This window comes from Sprattus sprattus (assembly GCF_963457725.1).
Source record: "Sprattus sprattus genome assembly, chromosome: 16".
Classification (NCBI taxonomy): domain Eukaryota; kingdom Metazoa; phylum Chordata; class Actinopteri; order Clupeiformes; family Clupeidae; genus Sprattus; species Sprattus sprattus.
Genome location: NC_137914.1, coordinates 12,375,452 through 12,399,671, shown reverse-complemented (window position 1 = coordinate 12,399,671; position 24,220 = coordinate 12,375,452). Strand labels below are relative to the sequence as shown.

General features: G+C 46.9%; 1 protein-coding gene across 16 annotated transcripts in view; it reads left to right on the top strand.

Moving 5' to 3' along the window:
* Positions 1–285: 285 nt before the first annotated feature.
* hspg2 (heparan sulfate proteoglycan 2) overlaps positions 286–24,220 on the top strand; it is a gene marked incomplete at its 3' end in the record, with an annotated part of 88,453 nt that continues 64,518 nt past the window's right edge. For 15 of the 16 annotated variants that reach the window (XM_080853951.1, XM_080853954.1, XM_080853945.1 and 12 more), the window contains exons 1-3: positions 310–654; positions 23,269–23,395; positions 23,817–23,876. In XM_080853951.1, coding sequence (XP_080710077.1) covers positions 580–654; positions 23,269–23,395; positions 23,817–23,876 — 262 coding nt within the window. In that variant the 5' untranslated portion in view covers positions 310–579. Of the gene's footprint in view, positions 655–23,268; positions 23,396–23,816; positions 23,877–24,220 lie in introns of all 16 variants that reach the window. The other variant, XM_080853947.1, reaches the window with a different exon arrangement.

Genomic DNA, 24,220 nt, shown 5'->3' with positions numbered 1-24,220 from the left:
CGTACACTTCCTATGAATTACATTTTGATACAGCGTGAATGTAGTCACATATTAGTAAAATTATTTCGGAAGTAGTAAGCCTTTGCTATTTTATGTTAAACTATTGCATAAATATTCACCCGCTTCTGTCCAAAAAGAAACAACTGCTTGGCCCTATTTGTCAATTTCAGTAATCCTTGCTCGGAAGTAGGTGGTGTCTCCTCGCGGGGCATCTCGCGCTCCCTGAATTCCATTCCGCTTTTTACTGCGGCCAGCGCTCGCGGATCCCATCCTGACTGCACTGGACTTCTAGTGTCTTGCGCTGGCATTGTATGTCGAAGTTTCGGAGTTGGGAAGAGAGTTGAGACGGGAGAGGGAGGTGAATAACTATTTAAAGACTGCACCGCGTTATTTTGGTATTCCATGAAAGAAAGATCTTTGCACTTGGATTTTTGAAAAGTTTAATGAAGTCCTACCGGGACTGGGGCAGAAAAGAGACTGCGGCCTTGCCTTAGAAGAAAGTGTTATAAATTAGTTCGTGATTGCGGGACCTCGATTTTTTCCTTCTAGCGCGTGGGTCTTGAGCGAACTCTGGAGAAAATGGGCACTCGGACGAATGTCCACAAAGTGTCCGGACTCCTCATCTCTTTGATATTTACGTTTCATCTGACCAATGTAAGTGCATTAACCTACTCTATTACCTCAAGCAACATGCTGTATTATAACTCTCCGAACTTTTACAATTACGTGAATATGATGTGCAAATATGGTGTTCACATAGGCAACAGGTAGGCCTATCGAATCTGAAGGGCTAATAGAGATGTTTAAGATGGATGAACTAGACTTATAGTGCAACTTTTGAGCCTCTCCGTAGAAGAACGTGTTTAGGGTTGTGAGCTTTGTGCATCCAACCTCTGCAACAGAAACACCTCCATTTCTATGTGTAATATTTTATGGTTAAACACACATACGAATCATACCTCAACATACCTCAACTGTAATCTTTCTCGGCTAAAGCTTTTCAGATCTAATTTTGTCCTTAGAAACCAGACTATTCATAGCTGCTCCTACTGGCGTCTGCTTGTCCGTAAACTTCACCAACTTTATGGCTGTAGCTTCTTGATTTCAACACATTAATCATTCATTCATGTTATGATTGTAATTAGTTAACACAAAGAAGTTGTTTCCACAGGTAATGCGGAAACACATCTGAGAATTTTAAAACTAAGATTAAGTCCGGAAACTTTACCACCTCTCCGACATCTACTCCATGATCTAGGCTATTTATACAGGCTGGAAGTTAAACGTTGACAAGATTTTGCAGAGTTTAGCATGTAGACTTAATGTTGCTGTATGGTTTCTTTAAGACATCGGACATATTCTCTCTGTTTTTATATGATCCCATGTGATCAACAAAACCATAACCGTTTAAAACAAGTGAAAACACTCTCCTGAGCCTTAACCTCCACACCAGCCTCTGAATGAGTGTTTCACCTATCGCAGACCCTTGGGTCCAGCTGAGCTCTAAGGTCCTGCGCTACTGGAGAATTTCAGAGTCCGGACGGAGTGACGGCTCAGAGGGATTCAAATATGGCAGTTATGAGGTCGAGCTGGAATGTGCACATCTGTGAGAGGTTATCTCTCACGAGCCTGCATATCTCACAGGGCTGATGTTGGAAATTGTGTTTAAACTGTTTGTTTCTGGTGTAACAGACTTGAGCCAGTGCAGTCCTGGCAGACATGGTATAAATAGCTGTCAGTGAAGGCAGAGGTGTTGATGACTGCACTTTTCCAGGTCCAGGCTTCCGTTCCCCTCTGATGATAGTGTGGTCCAGCCTGGAGAGTAGCACCTGTTGGGGGCTTGGGTCAGTGCGGGGTTGGGGAAATGTTTTCTGGACAATGCCCCGTGCATTAGATCAAAAACCTCATAACTCATTGACCCCCTGCCTAAATCCTGTAGATTACATGACGATGAGAAGTCTTCTCAAACTAGTGTCCATAGCATGATAATCCCAAACCACAGACTCCCCCAGCCTGAGCACGTTGATGGCAGCATCTTCGCTGAGATTGGTAACATTAAATGGCTGCCCCTTGTGTCTAGGGACCACCATGAGCGACACAATGGGACCATAATTGAATTATCTGGAACTGCGAGCATCTGTTTTTATCGTCAGGAGTCAAACAGAGCTGTAAGGCCTGCCGTCCCATCTCTTACAACTTTAGACCCCCCCCTCTATTCACCTCCCCTCCAGTGACCAGCAGGAATCCCAGGCTCCTAAGTATCAATCAGCCCTAACAAAACCCTTGAAAGAAACCACACAAAGCCTTTATTAGGCGTTTAACTGACCTACGCCATAAAACACTCTTCCTACTGCTGCCTTTTCCACTCCTCCCCTTGACCCCTCATCACCCTAGACACCAGTGCAGGTACATCATTGACTAGTATAGGGGCACTTTATCGTCCATCATTAGCCACTAGTCACGTTTTCGGCGATGGCTGGAGCGGGAGGCCATTAGTGAAGTTCCCATGATTCCAGCTGTGGTTTCTCTGGGAAACAGTGGGGAGGGGACACTCTTAGTCAGGCCACAGCTGCTGTTCCCATAGCCGGCCCTCACACTTGAACTAAGGCTGAGATGATTCACCCAAGCTGGTTCCTCAGGCTCCTCCAGCTCGCGGATGGAAGGCCTCTGCCAAGACTGCTCTCAGCAGTGCATCCGCCACCATGACATCAGTTTCCCAGTATGTGCTTTAGCCCCCACATCATGAATTATGACACAGACACCAATTTAAAAGTCATAGGCTCACCAAATGCCTGAATACTGAACACATGGCACATTTCTATAATTACATAATATTAAACAATTTAATGATTGAACTACGTAATAGTTTAGAGTTGCATACATTTTGTAAAAAAATTCTATCAACCCTTGGGCGGTTGGAATTTTAAGGTAATCAATGTGTCCCTTACGTTTCAGACAAACAACAAGGTTTTCCGAGTTGCTTACTAATGGAGTGAGGCAAGAGTAATAGATTTATTCATTGATTTTTTTATTGGGTAACTGTATGAGACAGATCATTTGACTCTTATCTATTAAGTCTCTGATTAGTGGCCGTGGTCTGAGAGTTGCCTTGTCTGTGTTTGTCTTCCTGCACTGCTGGAAGTACTGCTGGCTATTTTAGACCAGAGGTCCCTCCCAGGATAGAAGTGCATAAGTGTTCTGTGACTTCACTGCACTGCAGAGATGGGGGGAGTAGGCTGGATTCCTCTGGCCTTATACAGATGAAGTGTTTGTCACAAAGCTTTTTTTGTGAGACACACACGCCTCCAGGTCCCTACGTATCGGACCCAGCATCTCCTTATAGCCTCTGTTCTCCAAACCACGAGATGCACTGAGTAAACACTCGTGTCCTGAACTCAGCCCAATGTCATTCCCATATCACAGCGGTGCTTATTTTAAACTGGTGATGGACATATGAACATGCCCAACTCAGAAATATCCATCTCTGCCTGGATGCATATAGTTTCTTTCTTTTCTTTCTCACCTACTCAAACTCAGATTAACAAACTGACCCATGAACTAGTCACACAGCACATTCATTCACACATATTGAATTCACTCAGTATTGATGCACTCGAGCAATTATCAGTAATGCTTTGCCTGTAGTTGACCAGTTTTGTGGCCTGCAGATCCCTCTCTCAGTGAGAGCGCTTACATGGGAGACAGAGAATGATAGGGAAGAAGTTGTCTGTGAGTCCTCTAGGAGATCTATAGTCTACTAGGGAAGGTGTAGGTGTGCGACATCTTAAATCTGGTACGTGTGGTTATCTTCTGGGAATCTCACTGGCTGTTGGCGAACCTTTTGTGTTGGACTCCTCTGAGTTTCCCATTGCAGGAAATCACCCGCCGCTTCTGATGTGGGTCATACACCTTCAGCTCTGTGGCTGCGGGTGATTAGGTTTGTGTGTGTGTGTGTGTGTATGTGTGTGTGTGTATGTGTGGTGGTAGATCCACCCTCCTTGGTGCGGGCAGCCTGTGGAACTGCTGTTGGAGTCTAGGCCTTTCATCTATGTCAAAGCCGTGACCGTTGGTGTGTGCATGTTTGGGTGGGCTATTGAAAGAGACTGTAAACCTGTGTGGCTATGTTCAAGTGTGTGTGTGTGTGTGTGTGTGTGTGTGTGAGGGTGAGAGAAAGAGAGAGAGAGAAAGACCTTAAGCTTTTGTGTGTATGTGTGTGAGAGAGAGACAGAGACAACACAGCTGTGCCTCAGCTGGGGCGGCGGTGGCTGCATGTGCAGACTTGAGGGTGCATACTGGGGGCATTGCAGAAAACACACACACACACACACACACACTGCACATACATAGTACACAAACACTCCCAGTTGCTCACATGTGTGAACAAACAGACACATCAAGCTGCACTGACGTGAACCTTAAGGGGAAATAAAAGAGTCTGCATTAAAGGCACCCAGTGCAACTTTCGAGGCTTAAAAATAAACATTCAATTTCTAGTCTTTTTTACACGTAGTAAGTTTCAATAACTCCATACGATTACATATCGACATTCAAGGAGCAAAGATAAGACGTCGTTGTGTGGTGAGAACTGATAGAAAATCGATAACAACAATCGCAGCCATTTTCTTTATTTTTTGTAACCTACAATAAATAAAGCAGGATTTCAGTCAATGGAAAAATGGCCTCTCCCCACCTGCGATTGTTGTTGTTTTCTATCACTTCTCACCACACAACGACGTCTCATCTTTGCTCCTTGAATGTCGATATGTAATGGTATGGAGTTATTGAAACTTACTACGTGTAAAAAAGACTAGAAATTGAATGTTTATTTTTCATTGAATGTTTATATAAAGTTGCACTGGGTGCCTTTAAGAGGAGATGTGTTTTTGGATCCAGTGTGCAAACTGTGGTTTTTAAAGACAGATACTCTAAATAGAAGGCTGCCACCTTTATCCCCGCCAGCCTGTCCATGAATCACACACATGCTGAGGCACCTTATGGACCTCCCCACCTCCTTTAATGTCCCTTATGGTGTCTGTCTTCCCCCTAGATCTTTGATCCTTTCTGTTGGGCTTGCATTGACTTGAACTCCCCTTGAATGCCTTACCCCATTGTGTGGCGGTGCGCTGTATTGTCATGTAGAGTGGAGCAGGCCTCTGTGCCTCCATACCTCATCGTCTCAGAATACCTCAGCCTGGAGCGAAAGAGAAAGAAAGAAAGAGAATGAATGAGTGAGTGCATGAAAGAAAGAGCAAGAAAAAAGAAAACAGGGAATGGCTTTTATAGACATGAAACAAGATACGTTTTTGGGAAATCTTGACCGACACTTTGCAGTCTTGTGTTTTGAGAAGTGTTCTGTAAGACCAGGTTTTTTGTTCTCCCTGACAGGGGGTTCTAAGGCCAGCACCCCCATCCTGTCCCATCCATGCCTAGCTAGGCAGAGGCAAGCCTGAACCTGCCCTGCAGATTCCCCGTCCCACTAATAGAGAACTGAGGAATTTCTGTACCCTCAGGTTAAAGAGTTTCACTGCGAAAGCGAGATTACTGATCACACAGACACCCACACACCCACACACGCACACACACACACACGCACGCACCCACACACGCACACACACACACACACACACACACACACACACATACACATGCAAACACGCACACGCACACACACACACACACACACACACACACACACACACACACGTTGAGAATTCTGGAAATGTTTTTTGTACTGCACATGTTGAGTTTGGGCTAGCGATACAGAGTGGACTGGCTTTTTTCACTCAAGAGATAAGCAGTGGGCGAGACCCATCTCATGCTCTATCTGTGTAGCATAAGGAAGACATAACAATCACTCAGAAGGCACTGCAGACCCAAACAACCACTCAGAGATGTGCTTGAAATGGGGAGTGTGTGTGTGCAATGAGGAGGTTATTTGCTATAGGGAGTGTGTGAGGTGTGTGCTGTGTGTGTGTGTGTTTGTATGGGGTATGGGGTGGTAGCGGGAGGTGTGAGTGTGGCTTGGGAATGCTTTTGTGTGTATTAGGGTTAGAGGCACAGGAGGCTGCATAGTTTGTGAGTGTCTAGCTGAACATGTGAGAAGCAGTGTTAAGTGGGGTGTGTTTTAATTTCTGTGAGTACATATATTTGTTTGTGTTTTCTCATTATAGAGTGAATAATGTGCCCCCAGTGATGCGGGTGTAAAAAAACGAGTGGTTATGACAACAAGTGTATAGATGCCCAGTCGTGATTGTGTTCACATGGTTGTATGTGTGTGTGAGAAAGACAGAACATTCATGTTAAGCACAGTTGTCCTTCAGCACATCCTGAAGCCAGGCTTCAGAGGAAGCTCCCACTCGCATGTTCCATGGGGGGTGGGGGGTGGGGGGGTACAGGCGGCAGACAACAGGGTGTGGAGGGATGATTTGTGTGATGGTTAAAAGCTACTTCCTCTACAGCAGTTTTCTTAGGGCTTTTTCCTGAGAGTTTTCCTGTACGGGCTTTTCCTGAACGCGTATCCTGAGGGGGATTTTGCACATGCAAATAGCAATGCAGTTACTTCTTTTGTATTTGTGTATCTATTTCTGTAGTGATTTGTATACAGGGCTTCTTCAGAGGATTTCTTTCTCATAAGCCATCTGTCTGTTGTGCTTATAAATATAAAGTTTACAGGGTTGTTACTGGATGCCCGCCTATTGCCTTTCAGTCTTTCCTAACTTGAGTGGCTTTGAAATCTTGTTCTGTGCCACACGTGTGAAAGGTCAACGTCAACTTAGCTGCTTGGAGCAGACATGTGAAGACTTGCTTAGGGTTCAGTGGGAAATAAGGTTACTTACAGAATAATGTAAAATGCAAAGTGTTCTCTCTTTGTTTTGACTGTGCCCTGTGCCAAGTTTCACTATTTATCATGAATGTGCTATGTCTTTCAGTGTCATAGAGGGTAAGAACACATGCAGATGCAGTTTAACTCAACCTTTTGTGATATCAAATGTCACATATTCAGACTGTAATGATTATGGTATCACATAACAGGCAGCCCCTTGAAGTAAGGAAAGGTGGTTGGTGATTTGAAACAGACTGAGGTCCCTGCACTGATAATTGGTAGAAAAGCAGCTTTTTGGAGTTTTTTGGGGGCCAGCTGTTCCTAAACATGCTGCTGCAGTCTAAATGAGCGCAAAAGCTCAGGAAGGAACCTGTTCAAACTGGAAATTATTAAATTGCCCCTCATCACCCACTTCAAGTCCTGCCAGAAACCACAGCTTTTGCTGCTCTGGATTGCCAAGGGCTCAGATGTGGTGGTTTGATTTGCACAACGGCGCAAGCTGCGATTTACATATGTCAGGTAATATTTTCCATGGAGTCCTGCAGAAAAAGCAGCGCTCCCTGTCAGTGATCCTTCACTGGAAAACGAGAAGCGGGAACTAAGGCGGAGGGAGGGAGGGGGGGTGGGACGTCTCCCCCAGCTGTGAATTGGTTGGGAGGGATTGTGTCTGAGGCGGGTGGTGCGAGGGCTTCTGTGTGAGTGTGTGGCGTGGGGGTGAGGGAGACCTGCTGAAGGCCTGGAGGCTGGAGGAGAGCTGCAAGGCTGAAACCTGAGATGATAAGGCAGGAATGTGGATCCTGTGCGTTGTGAGAGTCCCCATTAGTGTGATGGAAATCACTGTGTTTCACCGCGCCAGCTACCCACTGCCATTGTGCTGGTTAAAAGCTTCCCAGACACCATGTCAAATGCATCCTGGGAAAAGTGTTCCAGGTCACTGGAGCTCTAAAGCCCAGAGAAATGGCCTCGGTGCCATCCCTCTCTGTTATCACAGAGTATCTGCCTTGTCTCCTACATGGACACTCACCCACAATGATCGAGTTTCTGTGTTAGCTATTATGTACCTACAAGATGCACAAATGTTCGAGGGTTGGCCAGACTGCAGGCAGGAGGATCGGGGAGGTGCGTACAGGCTCTGACAGTGGGGCTGGAATTTCTGTGGCTTCGAGCTGAAAGTGGCTGTGTGTAATTTTCTCTCCACCCCTGAGCTGCTGTTGAATGCCGGGGCGAGGCCTGGCACTCACTCACTCTCTTCCTCTCTCACTGCCTGGGGCACTGTTTCCTTAGTCACACATTTTCTCCAAGCACACCTCTCTTTCACACTCCGTTCAGTGAGGCTCTCACAATCAAACTCACTCTTAACTCACCCCCAGAGTCAAATGCTTACCGAAGAACTTACCCTAACTCTTCCTACCGCCAAACTATAGTTTCTGAGTCAACCCTTCTACATAGAACTCTCTGTAACTCTCCATTTGGTCGGTCTCCAAACACCTTCCTTTAATGGTCAGATTCAAACTGGTGAAGGCGCCTCTGATTTAATGTGTGCAATGATTCTGCTGGAAAGGCAGTTCCAAAGGCAGTCCATCTGTGAAGGGAAGGCAGTCCATAGTTGTGCAGTGGTGTAATTTTGACAAACCCTGGCGCTGCTGTGCTAATGCTGGTCCTTGTTCTGTTCTTAGACAGGGAGTGCTGGAGGACTGGTGGTTGATCTCCTGTAATTGCTAGCTGCAAGGATTGTGTGGTGGAATCCTGTTAATTTGACTCACCACAGAGGGAAGGACTTTATTCCTGACTTTGAAATACCTCCCGCTTGCTTGAGCAGCTGTTTCTAAGTCACTGCAAATCCAGGGGTGAATATGCTCTCTATCATATCATGTGGTAAACCTTACGTTACTGCCTGCACTCCCCCCCACCGCCATCTTGCCCTGACCATGGCCTTGAAAGCTGTTTAACCTCAACATGTTTAATGTTCCGCTTGGAGCCAACATGAACCACATTAGGTAAGGGTTGGGGGGGGGTTAAGTGCATAAAACCTAAAACCTTTTGAAGAGGGAAGATAAAGCCCTGTGATGCCAAGCCAAGGCAAGCCAAGTCCATGCTTCTTCACATGCCTCTTCCAAGGAACTACTACCCTTTTATCAGTAATAATCCAACAGGAGAAGTACAACACACACTCTTGCCTCTGTTTGGCCTAACCAAGGGTCCCTGCAGCCCTCTGCCCGTCCGTTGATTGGGTGCCCTCTCCTGGATGCCCCATGACATGGGCACTGAGGGGCACACCGGAGGCTGTTTGGCACAGAGGCGAGACGACTGTGGAATGCGTTGGCAGGGGCAGAGGCCCTAGCCCCCTGGGCACATGTCTGAGTTGACTGTGCTGTCTGGCTGCCACAGGATAAAGGCAGGGCCGGGGGGTGGGGTGGGGTGGGTGGGAAGGAGATGTGCAGCGGAGGGGTGTTTGTTCACGGCGGGATCGCAGATGGGCAGACTAGACGGAGAGATGAGTTTTCATTTCTCCCATTGGCTTGACTGCCGTGGCTCTCAAGCCCCCAACAATGTGTTGACCTGACCCTCTCTCTGTGTCCACCTCTTCACACTTGACAGCTTTTGAATCTTTCACTCATTATCTCAATTTTTTTTTTGTTATACACGGGAAAAGATGTTAAACTCCTTGTGCTTTTTCCCACAGAAGCCAAACGTTTCACAGGTGCATGTAGTTCATGAACAGGGTGCTCTACCACCATGCATTTCCACCTTCCAGGGGGACCTTCCATCATCAGTGTTTTGTTGAATTAGGCCGATGGCACCTCCAGAAGGCTCAACGATGATGTCTGGCGTCCCAGACTAAACCCCCTCCATGCTCACAATGAGTTAGGACACATCCATGACACATACAGACACAACAGACACACCTCAAGATACACCTTGAAAAGATTCTACATGCATATCTCCGTACCTGAATGGTGCACTGCCTAAATATCTAACTCATCGTTTTATACTTTGGCATGCTGGATGGTGGTAGACCTATCTCCACTGGCCTTGTGTGTGCTTGCCAACCTCGTTCCATCGCTTCCACTACCAGTTCCGCATACTTTAGCTTTTTCCTTTCAAAGGCTTCCTCAATTGCATCTTCAAAGGGAATCGCCAACTCAATAAAGTAAACAATGCGCTCGCACTGATAGCAATCACAACAATAAACTGTGGAACTTGAAGTTGCCCTCCGACATCCGATTCTAATGTCATTAACCAACAAAGAGTTAGCCTCAACTTGTTTATTCTCAAACAAACATGCCAATGATTTAAAAAACTGATTATGTCTCCACATATAGCAACCCTGGGTCAAGCTAGTTTTACAACCAGACAGAATATGTTTTAATGAGCCAACACCCATACACAACTTGCAGCTTCCTGATCTTAGTCTGAAGAAGAAAGACAGAGAGAGTCTTTCCCGTGAAGGAATGTTAGGATATGATACGTATATACAGTACATATGGAACATGTTGACATGAATTATTGAGTTATCTATCATCAGTAGCTTCAGGTATTTTAGAGGGGTAATGATTTCATGTTGACACTAAGGCGAGAACTTTTAAAACTTCAGACAATAGAGATTTAAAGCCTTTAAAAAAGCACCTGAGGGAATGGAAGCCAAATGATCTTCTCCCTCTCCTACTCTCTCTCTCTTTTCACCTTCTATCCCACACCCTCCCCATTGAGTCCTCCCTTTCTCTGTTCTTTCTCATGGATACCTGCGCCTATAATTAGTCCTGGGCAAGAGACACATCTGCTGCCGATGAGAAGGCAGGTTTGGCCCGCTGCCCCACAGTACAGTTGGATGAGGCCCTGCCTAACAGCTGTGAGACCGGAGGAGTAGGAGGAGGAGGAGGAGGCCAGGCCTGCCTGAGCTACCTTTTAATTAGGCCTCATGGAGAACCCCAGCGACATGAGAAATGTCTGTGCAGATGAGCAGATGACGATTGATCTGAAGTAAGCCTCAGGTGCTGCGCATACAACAGGTTATAGTTATCTGCTTGCTTTCAGGTGTTGGCGTTGGCTGGGGGTTGGACCGTAGTGGCATGTGAATGATGATAGCGCAATGATAACTGCTCCTTTGGTTCAGTGCTGAACATGAAATGCTTCGGGGGTAAAAAAAAATCCTGACCAGATATGGAGCATGCAGGGGAAGACAAAAGCTTGCTCTGCTTTGATCTGGAACGCGATCCGCAGGTGACTTACGGCCCCCAGATCCTCTTGCCCCATCCTGGAGGTTTTGATTTCCTGTCTGGCAGTTGTGCGAGGAGCTCTCATGTTTGTCTTACCTGAGGCCCATGTTTATATGAGCCCATTGTTCTTCAGCAGGTTAATGTGCTGGTTTATTTTGAGCATGCAGGGGAAGGAAGTCTGAGTGAGAGAAGGGGCCGGCGCGCCTGATCAAACAGGCGGGGTTCTGCCTCGTGCGACTCCCCGCCAATCAGTCACCAGAACAATAGGCCTCTGTCAGCGGGGTGGAGATGCAGATAGAGAAGAAGGAGGTGATGAATCGGGCGATGGTTGTCAGGTCGAGGTTGAACAGGGCCTCCAGCGCCAACATTGAGATCACAAAGTGACTCCATGTTTGTTTGACTTGACCTGTCTGATTCTTTCTCCTCACGTCTGTCTCAACCTGTGAGTGCTAGGCTAAAGTCAAGGGTCGCTTGTAGAGGAAAGCTAGACTACGTGGCAGTGAACTTGGTTTGTCTGGGAAGGCGCATTTGGTGTTGAGGGATAAATGGACAAAACCTCCAGCAGTAACTGTAAATAAGAAAGTATTCTCTGTATTGTCAGTGTTTTGTGTGGAAAAAAGGTTAATCAATTCATCATAGTACATGCATAGTACAAAATCACTGAGCTGTGCCTTTCCTTTCCTTTTAAGCCCATCTGAAGTTTGTGAATGTCAAAGTAAAAAAATAACCCCATTGTTACCCCTGCAGTTTACGGTGTGTGAAGTTGTTAGCGGTTAGCTGTGGAAGTGGACCTCCACACTTGTGACTGCATATGGTTCAAGTGTTCTGACTCATACCTCCTGTAAAGTCCAAAGGGGCATTAGGTGAAGAACATGCACGTGACCAAGGGTTATTAAGGGGTGGCTGTTCGCTTCACCTCAGCTCAATGCGCTCAGAACCACACTGGAGGCACCTACCCTGTCCAAGGGGCCCATGCAGAATTCAAATGCGCATGTCTGCTGTACGAAATGAATTAAGGGTGCGGTAAAACAATGTTCTTAGGAGAACCTCTCAGCCTATCTCGTCTGGCCAGGGGTGTACTTTGGCTAAGTACCAATGAGTTCCTGGCACCTCTTGCTTGTGTTGGTCATCGTCATTATTTAGACGTCGAGGATAATACCCTTTCCCATGTTCCAGCTTTCATTTACAGTTTACATCTCAAATGAATCATGAGGGGATTTCTATCATAAGATAAACATCTGTAAACATAGGATAGGACAAGAGCCTGGCTGCTAAAGGGAACTTGTTTTACTGGTGGGTAAGTGTACAGGTCCGGCTGTATATGACAAAAATGATACGGTAACATTTTGACATTTTCATCCCAGCTTTCCACCCCGTTTCCTTCTCCACCACCTGGACTCCTGTCTACCTGAGTTTAGACTAACTGTTCCCCGTCCCCTCTCCACTCTATCCAGTTTGTGGCTGGAACTACCACACAGCAAGGCCAGAAACGCGCCCCCCCTCTCCTTCCTTCCCTTTCTCTCAATCACTCTCCCCCACACTCATATATCCACAAATCCACCGACAATCCCCCCCTTACATATGCAGAATTCGTAGGAAATAAATTAAATAAACAAAATCCATTCTTGCGCCAATGGAAGCAAACTATTTCGAATCACCAAATGATAGGCCTATGCCAACATCTGGCATACTCCGTAGCCCTCAGAGACCAAAAAGCTACCAGGAAATAGCAAATAAATCTTTCATCTTCCACTGTCCAATTTTCATTTTATGTTTGCGCTCACTTTGACTGGCATATGGATATATGTGAGTGTGTTTGCTTGTCATTGTGTGGTCAATGTGTAGTGTGTGTATGTTAGCGTGTAATGTGTAATGTGTATGAGAGGGGGTTGGGGGCCACACGCTGTGCCAGCACAGTCTGGTGTCGGGGTAATAGATTTCTTCTTGGCAAGATTCTGTACAGAAGCCACAAAGCTGGCAGCGGCAAAAAACAGAACACACAGCGCACAGGAGGAGGAGAGACAGAGTAGAGAACATGTTTAGAGAACCGAGCGGATATGGAGAGACACATGCATTGGGAGGGCGCGTTTTACTAGCATGTGTTTGTATGAAAGAAAACAGGGACATGGCATATAGTTGGCAGAGGCGACATTGTGTGGAGATAGACTACGGGGTTAGTACAGTTGCGAAACTGTTGATCTCTTATGAATTGGTATACTCATATTGGCAAATATGACAGGAATAGTGCAGGGGAATTGGTAAAGGGCTGGCGTGGCAGATTAATGGCAGGAACAAGAACAGACAATTGGAGGAAAAAAACTCTTTCCCTTCATACTGGGCACTCACTCAATCTCCTGAGTAAGCCAGACGTTCAGCATGTCTAACAGTGAGAAGAAACACGTCATTAGATTTCCTTGCTTCCTGCCTGCATGAGGTTAACCTATGTCCTAATTTGTGACAATGGAAGTTCAGCCAGGACAAACTTATCAGACAAAGAGTTATTAATGGTTGTGAACTAGACCTGCTTGAAGACACTGCTGTAAAGAAAAGATGAAAAGACATGCTTTTGCACAAGGAGACAAGGTATATACATACAGACCCCCCAAACTCACAGCAGGTCTAGACAGGTGACACTGGAAAGGAGATGGGGAAGAAAAAAAAGCCAAGCATGCAGTACAGTCACACAATGACTTCATTCATAGTTTTTCTGAATGTAAAACATGTGACATTGTGATTGGACAACTATATGGCAAGAATATGATCACCTCATGCTATGAATGTAACCAAATATAACCAAATTCTGAAAAAAGTGAACAAATGCTTCACTTCAGTGTTTTTCACACTTAACAATTGAGGCCCTTAAAAATGGCCCAGCGATTGATCTTGCAAAGAGGGTTTCCAGACTATGATCCCAGCAAAAACTGATCAGGGAGCGTTAGGCGGGCAGAGCCAGGCAGATGAAGACGATCCTTTCTGAACTCGTAGGCCGTTGAAATCGGTAATTAACTTGATTACGCTCTCTTGATCTTGACAAAAAAAAATGCAGAATTGCGTCAGAATAGACAAGACTGATACAGGGTTGGTGGAGTATGAGAACCGTGCACTTTCTCATGTGATGGAGCTGTGCGCAGCTGTGTGTCCAGATGAGAGGAGAGGACTTGTTGCAGGCCAGTGCACCTGTCACGGTTCCTTCCTGCACAGTAACCCTGATGGTCAAGCCATGCTGAGATAATGCAATGAGGGAGGTTTAAAATAGCATGTGATGCATGTGTCTGACCCGTTTAATTACATTTGGGAGACCAGAGAGAGGGGAAGCAGTTTAGACCTGACAGTCACACATCACTGGTGCACACACACACACACACACACACATTCACATACAATTATGTACACACACCAACAGCTACACTCACACACACACACAGTTATACAGTCACACTTATAATGTATACATATATTACATACATATTTGCTTACACATACACACACTCATGCATATAGTAAACACAGACTATGACCCATAGTTACTGGCTTTCTCTCACTGTTAGTAGTTCTGTCTCTGCTTTATCAGGAGCTTTGGAGAGACGGACAGCTGCTTGGTCTTCTCATGCCAACACCCTTGTGCTCTGCACTCACCTCAATTCAATAATATCAGCTGGACTTTACAGGAACTATGTTTCTCTTTCTCAAACACACGCACACACAGACAGGCAGCCCTGTTTGACCTTTTTTCTCTGCCTGCTCAGGCCCGCATCAGACATCTGAAATGAAATCAGGCCCTTCTCTTTGAATCTTCCTGCCCGGGACACGAAGTGCTGTTAGCATGGACGCGGCTCACGTGGCCATGGCTACGTGCACACAGCCTGCAGTTGTCATGTGGCTATTAAAGTGATCACCAAGAATGTGTGCTCACAAGTGGTTGAGGATTCCACACAAGAAAACACTCGCAAATAATCTGATTATTCCTTACAGATGTGTTAGTTCAGTTTGCCGCTAACGCAATCAGCGGGCATTTCGTTTCGTCCAGCTTTCCCCACAAGTTTTTTTTTTCTTAATTTTTTCTCTTTTGCCTTCTCTTGAGTCATAGTTCTGTCAGAGGGAGAAGCCAGCGGCTATTTTTGGACCCTGATGGCCGGTTGTTCTTTTGAAAGCTCCAGCTCACTGCTGTAATTGAATTACGAGGGGCCAGATTGGAGCAAATGGGCTTTGCCATGGCAAGCTCAAGAGGCCAGAGGCACCACGCCAGGGCGGCGCTGTGCCTGTATGCCAGGGCGTTGCATCCCAGTGCAGCATTCCGTTAGAGAATCCAAAAGATGCCGCAATGGAGTGTCACTGGAAGCCGTTCCAGTTCGGTACCATGGCTACTCCCTTCCTTTGTGTGCCTCCCTTAATTGGACCCACAGTGGGCTGTTCATACAGTTAGAAGATGTGCTGGAATGCTTGGGGTGTGAGAAACCAAGGGATTCATGGGACATACTCAAAGTCATCTTTTGTTCCCGAATGGTCATGTGAAGACCTCATACCTTCATACTTTCTTCTTTTCATAGCTCTGGGTAAAAACAAACAGCAGTGTTTCCACAGCAGGCCTCAGGGGATTGAATAAGCGCAGTGGTCCTGAAGGGGTATTGTTCTGTCTGGAGATGGTGCACCTTTTTTCCCTTAGTGGAGGTCCAACTGTGCTCCATGACAAAGCACCCTGCAGCAAGAACCAAGATCTCTGCATGCCTCTATGGAAGAGAGGCCCCTGCAAAGCCTCTTTTAAGACCCCACTGCTGCTCTGTTTATCCCTTGTCAATCAGGACAGGCCTCAGGACAGAAAGCCTGCCTGGGAGGATGACATCAGAGCTATGAGAGTGATTTTAATTGATTTTCCTGTCACAGCCCAGCAGAACCACCCGATTCCAAACCACGCCCCCACCCCACCACAACACACCACCATGACATATCACACACCACCCAACTGGGTAAAAGGGTAAACAATCTGAACTGGGACCGCCTCGAGCCCAGCTATGTATATAGAAATCTGTGCCAAGCTGGCATATGTTGTAGTTGAGTATGAGTAGTTGTATATGCAATTGTTTATATGTAAAATTTCTCATTTATAAGTGTGTGTGTGTGTATGAGCTTGGGTGAAAGTGAGAGCATGTTTGTTTGGTGTGTGTCGGGGGGGTGCGGGAGAAAGTTTCTCCACTCTGGATCTCCAACTGAGCCGGCTCCAGCTCCTGGCTCCGGCTGGAGGGAAGAGGGTGTTAGGTAGCGGCTCTACTCGGCGGTGCTCCTCAGGCCTTCCTCAGGTCCTCCTGGAGGCGGTATAAATACCCAGCGCTGCAGCTGTTGTCTGGGGAACGTGAGATGGGTTACAGAGCCACTAGGGAAGCGCTCCCTCTCCTCTGGGGCAGAGCAAGGCACCCCGCGTCTGGTTACCGGAAGCAGCTATTAATAGTCACATGCTAGAAGCCTGTCCTGTTTATGTTCATTCAATCTGACAAAGTAATGAAGGTGATATCGATTCTGATAGCTCATATCTGAGGGTGTGTTTCCTGAACGACTCAGCTGAAATGACTGACAGTTGGTGACTGAAGGTGATTGAGTGTAATTTCCTGAGCCACATGTAGCAGATGTACACAGGAGGTGTTGTGTGTTCTCCAGTAGCAAAGACTACGGCCGTGGGCCACAGAATGACCCTGTGTTCCCCTCAGTGGAGTGTGGAGGCAATGGATAGTGGGTGACACTGAGTTTATGAGCAGATGTTACTATTTTACTCCTGATGTTATGACAGAAGTATGGGATTAGAATGCTATTAAAGTCAAGGTGTATTCATTCGGGATGACACAAGGAAATTTAATTGGTGATATTTTAGTACACTTAATCCATGAAAACAGAACAAAGTTATGATAATGAACTTAAGTTTATATTTCAATCAACTTTATTCTGTTTCAAAGCAGCGCAAACAACACATTTGTGATATACCTCATTATGAATAATGCCTTCCTGGGTAATTGTAGGAGTAAGGTGCCTTTCAGACTGGTGAGGTCTTTTGCACTGAACTACTGCTGGGCTACTGAGGGTGTCTTGTGACTCTGAAACTCTGGCCCACATGTTGCATTTGTGTGTGTGATTTGTGTGTTTGGACAGTGTGTGTGGTGGTCGGGGGGTGGGGGGGAGGTTAGTGTCGAGCCCAGGTGGTCCAGAGGTGTGAGGGCCCTACTGGGGTGATAATGGAGGGGAGGGGGTGGTCATCTGGGCCCCACAGGAAGGCACAGAGGATCAGTCAGTACACACACACACACACACACACACACACACACACACACACACACACACACACACACACACACACACACAGATACACACACACACACACACAGATACACACATACACACATTCATAAAACACATGTAGAATCAAATGCTTAAACACACAAACAAGTACACATACCCACAGATACACACTTAAGCACACATGCTTATACTTCATGCTCCCTTTCTGTTGCCCACTCACAGAATGCTTGTTTATGGAGTGTGTGGGAAATACATAGGGGGGCACGAACATTCACGTGGTCTTGTGATTCCTGTGTCATCAACATTGGAAATGACCCCCCATTGCCAGTATGAATGTGCGTGTGTGTGTGTGTGTGTGTGTGTGTGTGTGTGTGTGTGTGTGTGTGTGTGTGTGTGTTGTGTGGTTGGCTTCAGGTTGGTTTCCCCAGGTCCAGTTTCACAGCAAAAATGTCTGTCTCGCCCTTGTGTCGCCCTGCCAAAATGCACTGAGCTTTAAATATACAGAAAAGTATGCCAGTGGATAAGCACTGACACCCTGAGCCAAGCACTTAATCACATAGCCAAACAATTAACCTGTGACAAGAACCTGACAAGGGTTTTGTGGAGGTAAATACTGCTCTACATGTGAAAATATGTGTGTGTGTGTGTGTGTGTGTGTGTGTGTGTGTGTGTGTGTGTGTGTGTGTGTGTGTGTGTGTGTTGTGTGTGTGTGGAGGGGAGAGTGTTGTTATTGTTCAGTGTGTGTATGGAGTGTGGGTGGCATGGGTTGTGATGGGTTTTGCCTTTGGTTGGAGTGTGAGGGCCAAGGTGTTTGTATGTGAGAATGCTTGTCTTGTTTGTTTGAGGGTTCCTTCCTGTTTTCCTAATCTTGGGGGGTTGTGTGAAGCACCCTCACTAGATTAGTTGGAAAACTGTATGGATGTGTGTATGCCAGGTGGTCAGAGTGGTAATGTGTGTTTCCAGTTGTCTAAGTGGTAACACACCCTAGTGATGAGGGTGACGGAAAGGATGTGTGTTTGTGTGTGTGTGGGCATTTCTAGTGGTCAGGGTTATAAGGTTTGTGTTTTTATAGTGGTCAGTGTGGTAAGAAATACTCTTAGTGGACAGGATGGGTACTGTTTGTGTGCATGTGCACGCTTGTGCGTGTGTGTGTGTGTGTATGCGTGTGTGTGTGTGTGTGTGTGTGTGATTCCATGGATGAGTACTCCCATTGGCCAGGGTGGCAACGCAGTGCAATGGAGCATTTTTCCATGCGTCACCCTTCCCAGTCTTGCAGAAGCGTCAGGATTTCCACCATTTGCAACTTTTGCAGTCACACCTCTTCTCTGAGGGCAGATTCTCTCCAGGGATGAGGAGGGTTGCACCACTGTCAGTCACTATCCCACAGAAAGCCTTCCCCAGAGGTTAAACACACATACACGTACTAACAAAACCAACCTACAGCTGACAAGGGCCATAGGATAACAGGATGTGTGTGTGTGTGTGTGTGTGTGTGTGTGAGGTGCGGAAAAGGCTGAGTTCTCTGTCGCTCACGTCTCCTCAGTGCCTGTCAGCACCCTCTTTGCCTGTACATGCCCTCGCACTGTTCCTGAGAGGCTGACAAGCCTCGCAGCTCCACAACAGCTTTGTGTGTGTGTGTGTGTGTTCACACAAACATGAGCAAGCTAGAGGGGGTGTGTGTGTGTGTGTGTGTGTGTGTGTGTGTGTGTGTGTGTGTGTGTATGTGTGTGTGTGTGTGTGTGTGTGTGTGTGTGTGTGTGTGTGTGTGTGTGCGTGTGTGTGTGTGTGTGTGTGTGTGTGCTCTTTGTGCAAGTCTCCGTTTCTCCTGAGTCCACTCCATCCCTAAGTGGCTTGGTGCTTGTGCCAGGCAGTGCAGGCCATGTGCGTTTGAGAGAAAGAGAAAGAGAGGGAGAGAGAGTGAAAGAGAGAGGAAGAGCTAGAGGGAAAGAGAGAGGGGAAGAAAAAGGGAGGGAGAGCTAGAGGCATAGGCCATAAAAGGGGCTCCCGATTTTCCTGTTTGGTCTCTCAAAGAGTTCCTCGTAAAAAGTTCAAGCTTGGCTTAGATTTCTTGTAACATTATTTGACCGGTAGTAAGTTGACCATTAAGATGTGCCTTGAGGGTAGCTTGTATTGGTAAAGCAGTTAACTCAGACAGGGTGTGCGCTAGTAAATACCTTGAATTAGCAAGTTTGCTTGCTCGGTTGAATAGTGCTATTAAAAGGTAGACTGTATTAGCATGGATGCTAACACAGATGCTTATTGTATTTCAGGAGACTGGTTTCTTTTATTAAGGATACCAACACATAAAGCTGTTGAGAAACTAAAAAACTGAGTTTATGAGCAGAAAGGGAGAGTGAAAGAGAGGTGTTGTTTTTCTTCATGCTGGATGCTCATTGAATTCACTGATGGATAGACAGCTAGCCGGCAGAGCTCTGTCTGAGAACCCAGGGGTCCTTGGTCCCTGTGTGCCTGTGAATGGTTACAAGGCAGGCAGCAGGCGTTGTGAAAACCCGCCATAGGAAAGTAAACACACAGATTCCACAGCCCTGGAATGTGGCAAATGTGTGTGTGCATGTGCCTATCTGCTTTGACAAGGTGTGAGCCGAAAGCCTTTGTAGGCTGGTTGGGGTGGGGTGGGGTGGGGTGGAGAGAGTGACCAGGAAAATGTGTGTGTGTGTGTGTGTGTGTGTATGCGCTTGTGTTTTTGCATATGCAAGAGGTGTGTGTGTGATTGTGTTTGTGGAGAATGGCTGAAGAATTGCTCCTATCTCAACAGCAGACATACCTTCAAAAGTGGACAAGTCTTAACTGCCTGAAGCTGCAACGAGGGGTCAAGCCAAGTGCGTACTTTAGTTCCCGAAGGCAATGCATTCTGCCACACATTCCTGCCCTCTTCTGAGTCTATAAAAACCTCCTGGGTCTGGAACTGTCCCGGTTATCCTGTGGCTTCTCCACTCTGGGTCTGTGTTATTTTGCGCTGCTCCTGGCCTCTATTCTCCTCCCACCATGGTGCCTTAGCAGTAAGGCTCTTGGACACTCTTGAAAAGAGTATAACTGTCCCAGAACTGTCTTCTGTCAGCTATCCCTTGTGCAGTTGGTAGTGAACACTTCACACTTTTAGCCCTCTAATTATGTCCCTTAGTTAGAACTGCTGCCCATGACTCTGTGAGCCTAAGGCCTCGATTATACTTGTTTGCGGACGCACACAGGCAGTTGCGGACGCCATGGGGGCGTACCTGTTCTTGTTGTACTTTCTAGTCTGCTTTGAGTCCACAGTTGGCAAGTTGGTGCTCTTGTAGCATAGAGGCCACAAAGTATGATCAAGCTGCTCCTCTCTGGATTTGTGGCAAGCTCCAAAAAAGACATCCAGTGCACTCTCTCCTTCTTTGGCTTATCCTGGCAGGAGGACATTTCCTCTTGGAGCTTTTAAATGTTTAAAAAGTTTTCTGGTTAGCTGCTTTTCATCTTTGTACAAATCAGTAACTTCTTATAGGTTTTCCTATTAGAAGAAGAACAAGAATAAGAATTCCATAAAGCCAGAGTAGCTGTCTCCTTTCTCTCCCCCTGGGCCTGTAACTGCACGCCTCTCTCTTTGCCATCGACCGGCTCTTTCACAGGTAGCTGCACATCTCTGAATCTCTAGTTTCTGCTCTCTCTAAGTGATGCCTTCCATCCTCACATATATAGTTTTTTTTTCATCCCCTATAGTCTTTGGGATACCATTTCTTGGTTTGCAGTTGCCCTCACTGGGTTTATTGGTCTTTCCTTTAACCATATAGAAGGAGGAGAAGGAGATGGAGGTAGAGTTGAAAAAGCAGCAGGGTGGACAGCTCCTGCCGTCTGGGCATGTTCATCTCAATCCAACTGGTTTTTAGTCTGGTCTCCCCTTAGTGTCAGGAACGGTTTCGTCACGGAAGAATGTCTAGTAATGGTAGTAAAGTTACAGTGTCACTGCTCAACAGGCAGGCTCTTCCTTGAGTCACGTAAAATGGAGCCCTTGTGAAAGAGCCATTGTGACCTGGACTTAAAAGCTAGGCTGGGGCAGTGTATCAGGACGGCCCGAGTGCAGTGTGACGCTATGGGCTGTGCACCAGGAGATGAGCACACCAGCTCGCTGCTTCAAAGGATTCTGCCCGTCAGCATTTTCCTTTCGAAAAAGGCCCGGGACTGTTGTTGTAGGCCGCGCAGGCAGAGCAGCGGGGATTTGGCTGGGAGATCAAGTTCTTACGGCTCCGGAGCCCTTTAAATGGGAGCCTGCTGCTGATGGAGATGCTGGAAATGAGAGCTGGCGAGCCGTGGCGAAGGAAAATGCAACGTGGGGCATCGTGCCAGCCTGCCTCACAAACACACCCAGGGATCAGAGCCCTTGGATGGGCACGGCCGCGATGATTGCCCCCGGGTCCGGTCCCATGCAAAGCCCCTGGTGCCATCTTCACTGAGGCACGTTTGGTTAGCGTTCGCTAGCCTAGTTGCTAGGCTTAGTCTGGGCACAAGTAGTGCCAGTCCCAGGCTGGGCAAAGCAATACAAGCTCTACACAGCCTTTGGGCCAGCCTCGTTCCTGCTACAGCATCTCAGGCCAGCCTCAACCTTGACAGGTCATATTGTGCGCCATACCTTAGACCTAAACTTTTTTGCAAGTGTTTTTCATGGCAGTCTAATGCCAGTTTGGTGCCAGCCCTGCCCAACCGTAACCTCAGTGATCCACACAAGAGAGGTTAAGATGATCGGAGTGATTAAATGATTTGTGCTCTAAGCAAAGATAAGCAAAACACAGGGACTTGGATGGATGGGACTCACCCTCATACTGTTAAGTACCCACACACCAAAACAGACAGTTTCACACACACACACTCATTCACACACATACACACACACACACACATACAAACTCAAACAGAGAGGCAAACTCACACCCACACATACACCAACATGCACACACGTACACACACTGTTATTACAGAGGAGTATAGGTCATATGTGATTGTATGCATGCATGTCCTTTGTGTATGTTATCCTTTGTGTGAGAAATCGTGTGGGTGTTGAGGGGCTGCTTTGCTGCTCTGATTGATAGGACAGGAAACAAGACCAATGTAGTGTGGAAGGCTGTTGTCAGGCTCTCTGTGTGTGTGTGTGTGTGTGTGTGTGTGTGTGTGTGTGAGTGATGTGCATGTGCATGTGTGTGTTGTGTTTATGGAGTCAGTTGTTTGCAGAGGTGACGCGATGTTTCCATGATAAAATACTTCCTGAGTGCCTTCAGGCTGTAAAGACAAGACATGCTTCGCCTGAGGCCTGACCCACCTTTGACAGGCACTGTCTCACAGAGTCCCGAGAGACAGTAAGAGGGACACAGAGAGGAAGAGAGAGGGGGAGAGAGAAAGCAATGAGAGTGAGAGCATTGCCCAGCTATCCAGTTATTAGGACCACACACACTCCTGCCACTCTCTCTCTCTCTCTTCTCTTTTAATGATCATATTCATAAATCTTCAGTGACATAACAGTGAGCATAAAACTGCTGAATTGTCTAACATGACTTGAGTTGCGAGAAATGTTAGTCAGCACAACTGCGATGTGATTGTATTTAGAGGTGTTCGCTGGCTTCCCTGCAGGCTGTGTCAGGAGGCCCTGAGCCACACAGAGAAGTCAGTGTTCCTCCGTCTTCACAAAACTCTACAGATGAATGTCCTCACTGTTGGATCACAGAGAACTTGAAATAAAAGCGTTATTGTTTGTGGTCTAAGCTCAGTTCTGGTTCTCCCCTCTTATTCAGAGCCATAAACCAGAGTGTAATCATATTTAATCCATGCTTCTACCCAGCTCTCTCCCAAGCCATGACAGATTCGTTGTCAGTTTTTACCTTTGTGAAGTCTCCCATAAGGTTCAGAGGACGCAAAGCTTGTTGGCATTTTTCTGGGTTTTAACATGTATGCATATCTCTCTGTGCGTAGGTGGCATGGAGCTCGAAGGTGTGGGGAGAGGTGCCTGTCCCAGAGGACCTGGAGGCTGGCCACAGGGTCCGGCAGACACGGCAGTACCTGGACGATGACGAGGACTTTGCTGCTGATGGATCAGGGGGTGAGGTTCACTCCTGGAGTGACTTGGACGTGCAGGATTAACAGTCAGACAGCAGACAGATCAACAAATAGTGATAGCATCAGCAAGACTGTTCTGTTACATGTTCATGATCCGGATTGCTCATGGTCAAGTGTTCAGGAGAAAAGGGTTAAAAAAAGAACAGGGCCAAGAATCGGGATAGTTGTGATAACTGTGGCTCATAAAAAAAAGTTAAGACAGTTAAGACAGGGGCTAGGATCACATAGGGGATTAGAACTGGGACTAATCTCTTAGTTATGGCTAGCCTACTAGGACACGGTTAGAGTGTGCTTGTGGGACATGAAGAGCAGGGTTCATACTAGGAATAGATGATGGATAGGTACCGTAGATAATGGCGATGTTGTGGTTATGACCTCCACTGTGTTTCCCCCCCCCCCCACAGACCTTCCCAGTGGAGCGGAGGACGGTAGCACACCTGACCCGAATGGCCCCCTATCCACTAGTAAGTCATGGGAGTGTGTATGCCATGTGTTGCCCCTGCGTACCTCCATCCCCCTGGGGAGAGATGTGTGTGTTCACATGTTTGCACGCACCCCAGAGTGTAAACAGTGTTTCAGCTGCGATTCCACACTGACTGTTTTTGTTCCGTCCTGATGGATTGGCTCCAGCTGTCAGGCATCAGGTCCGCATTAGTAGAAGGGGGGGAGGGGGGGGGGGGGGGGGATTGGATGGGTGCTCTCTGTGTGTCACATGTCCTTCACTGCCTCTCTGGAAGCCGCGCTCCTCTCTCAAAGAGGCCACTATGGACCCACTGCCGATGGCTGGTGAAACGGTGACTCGCTGCTT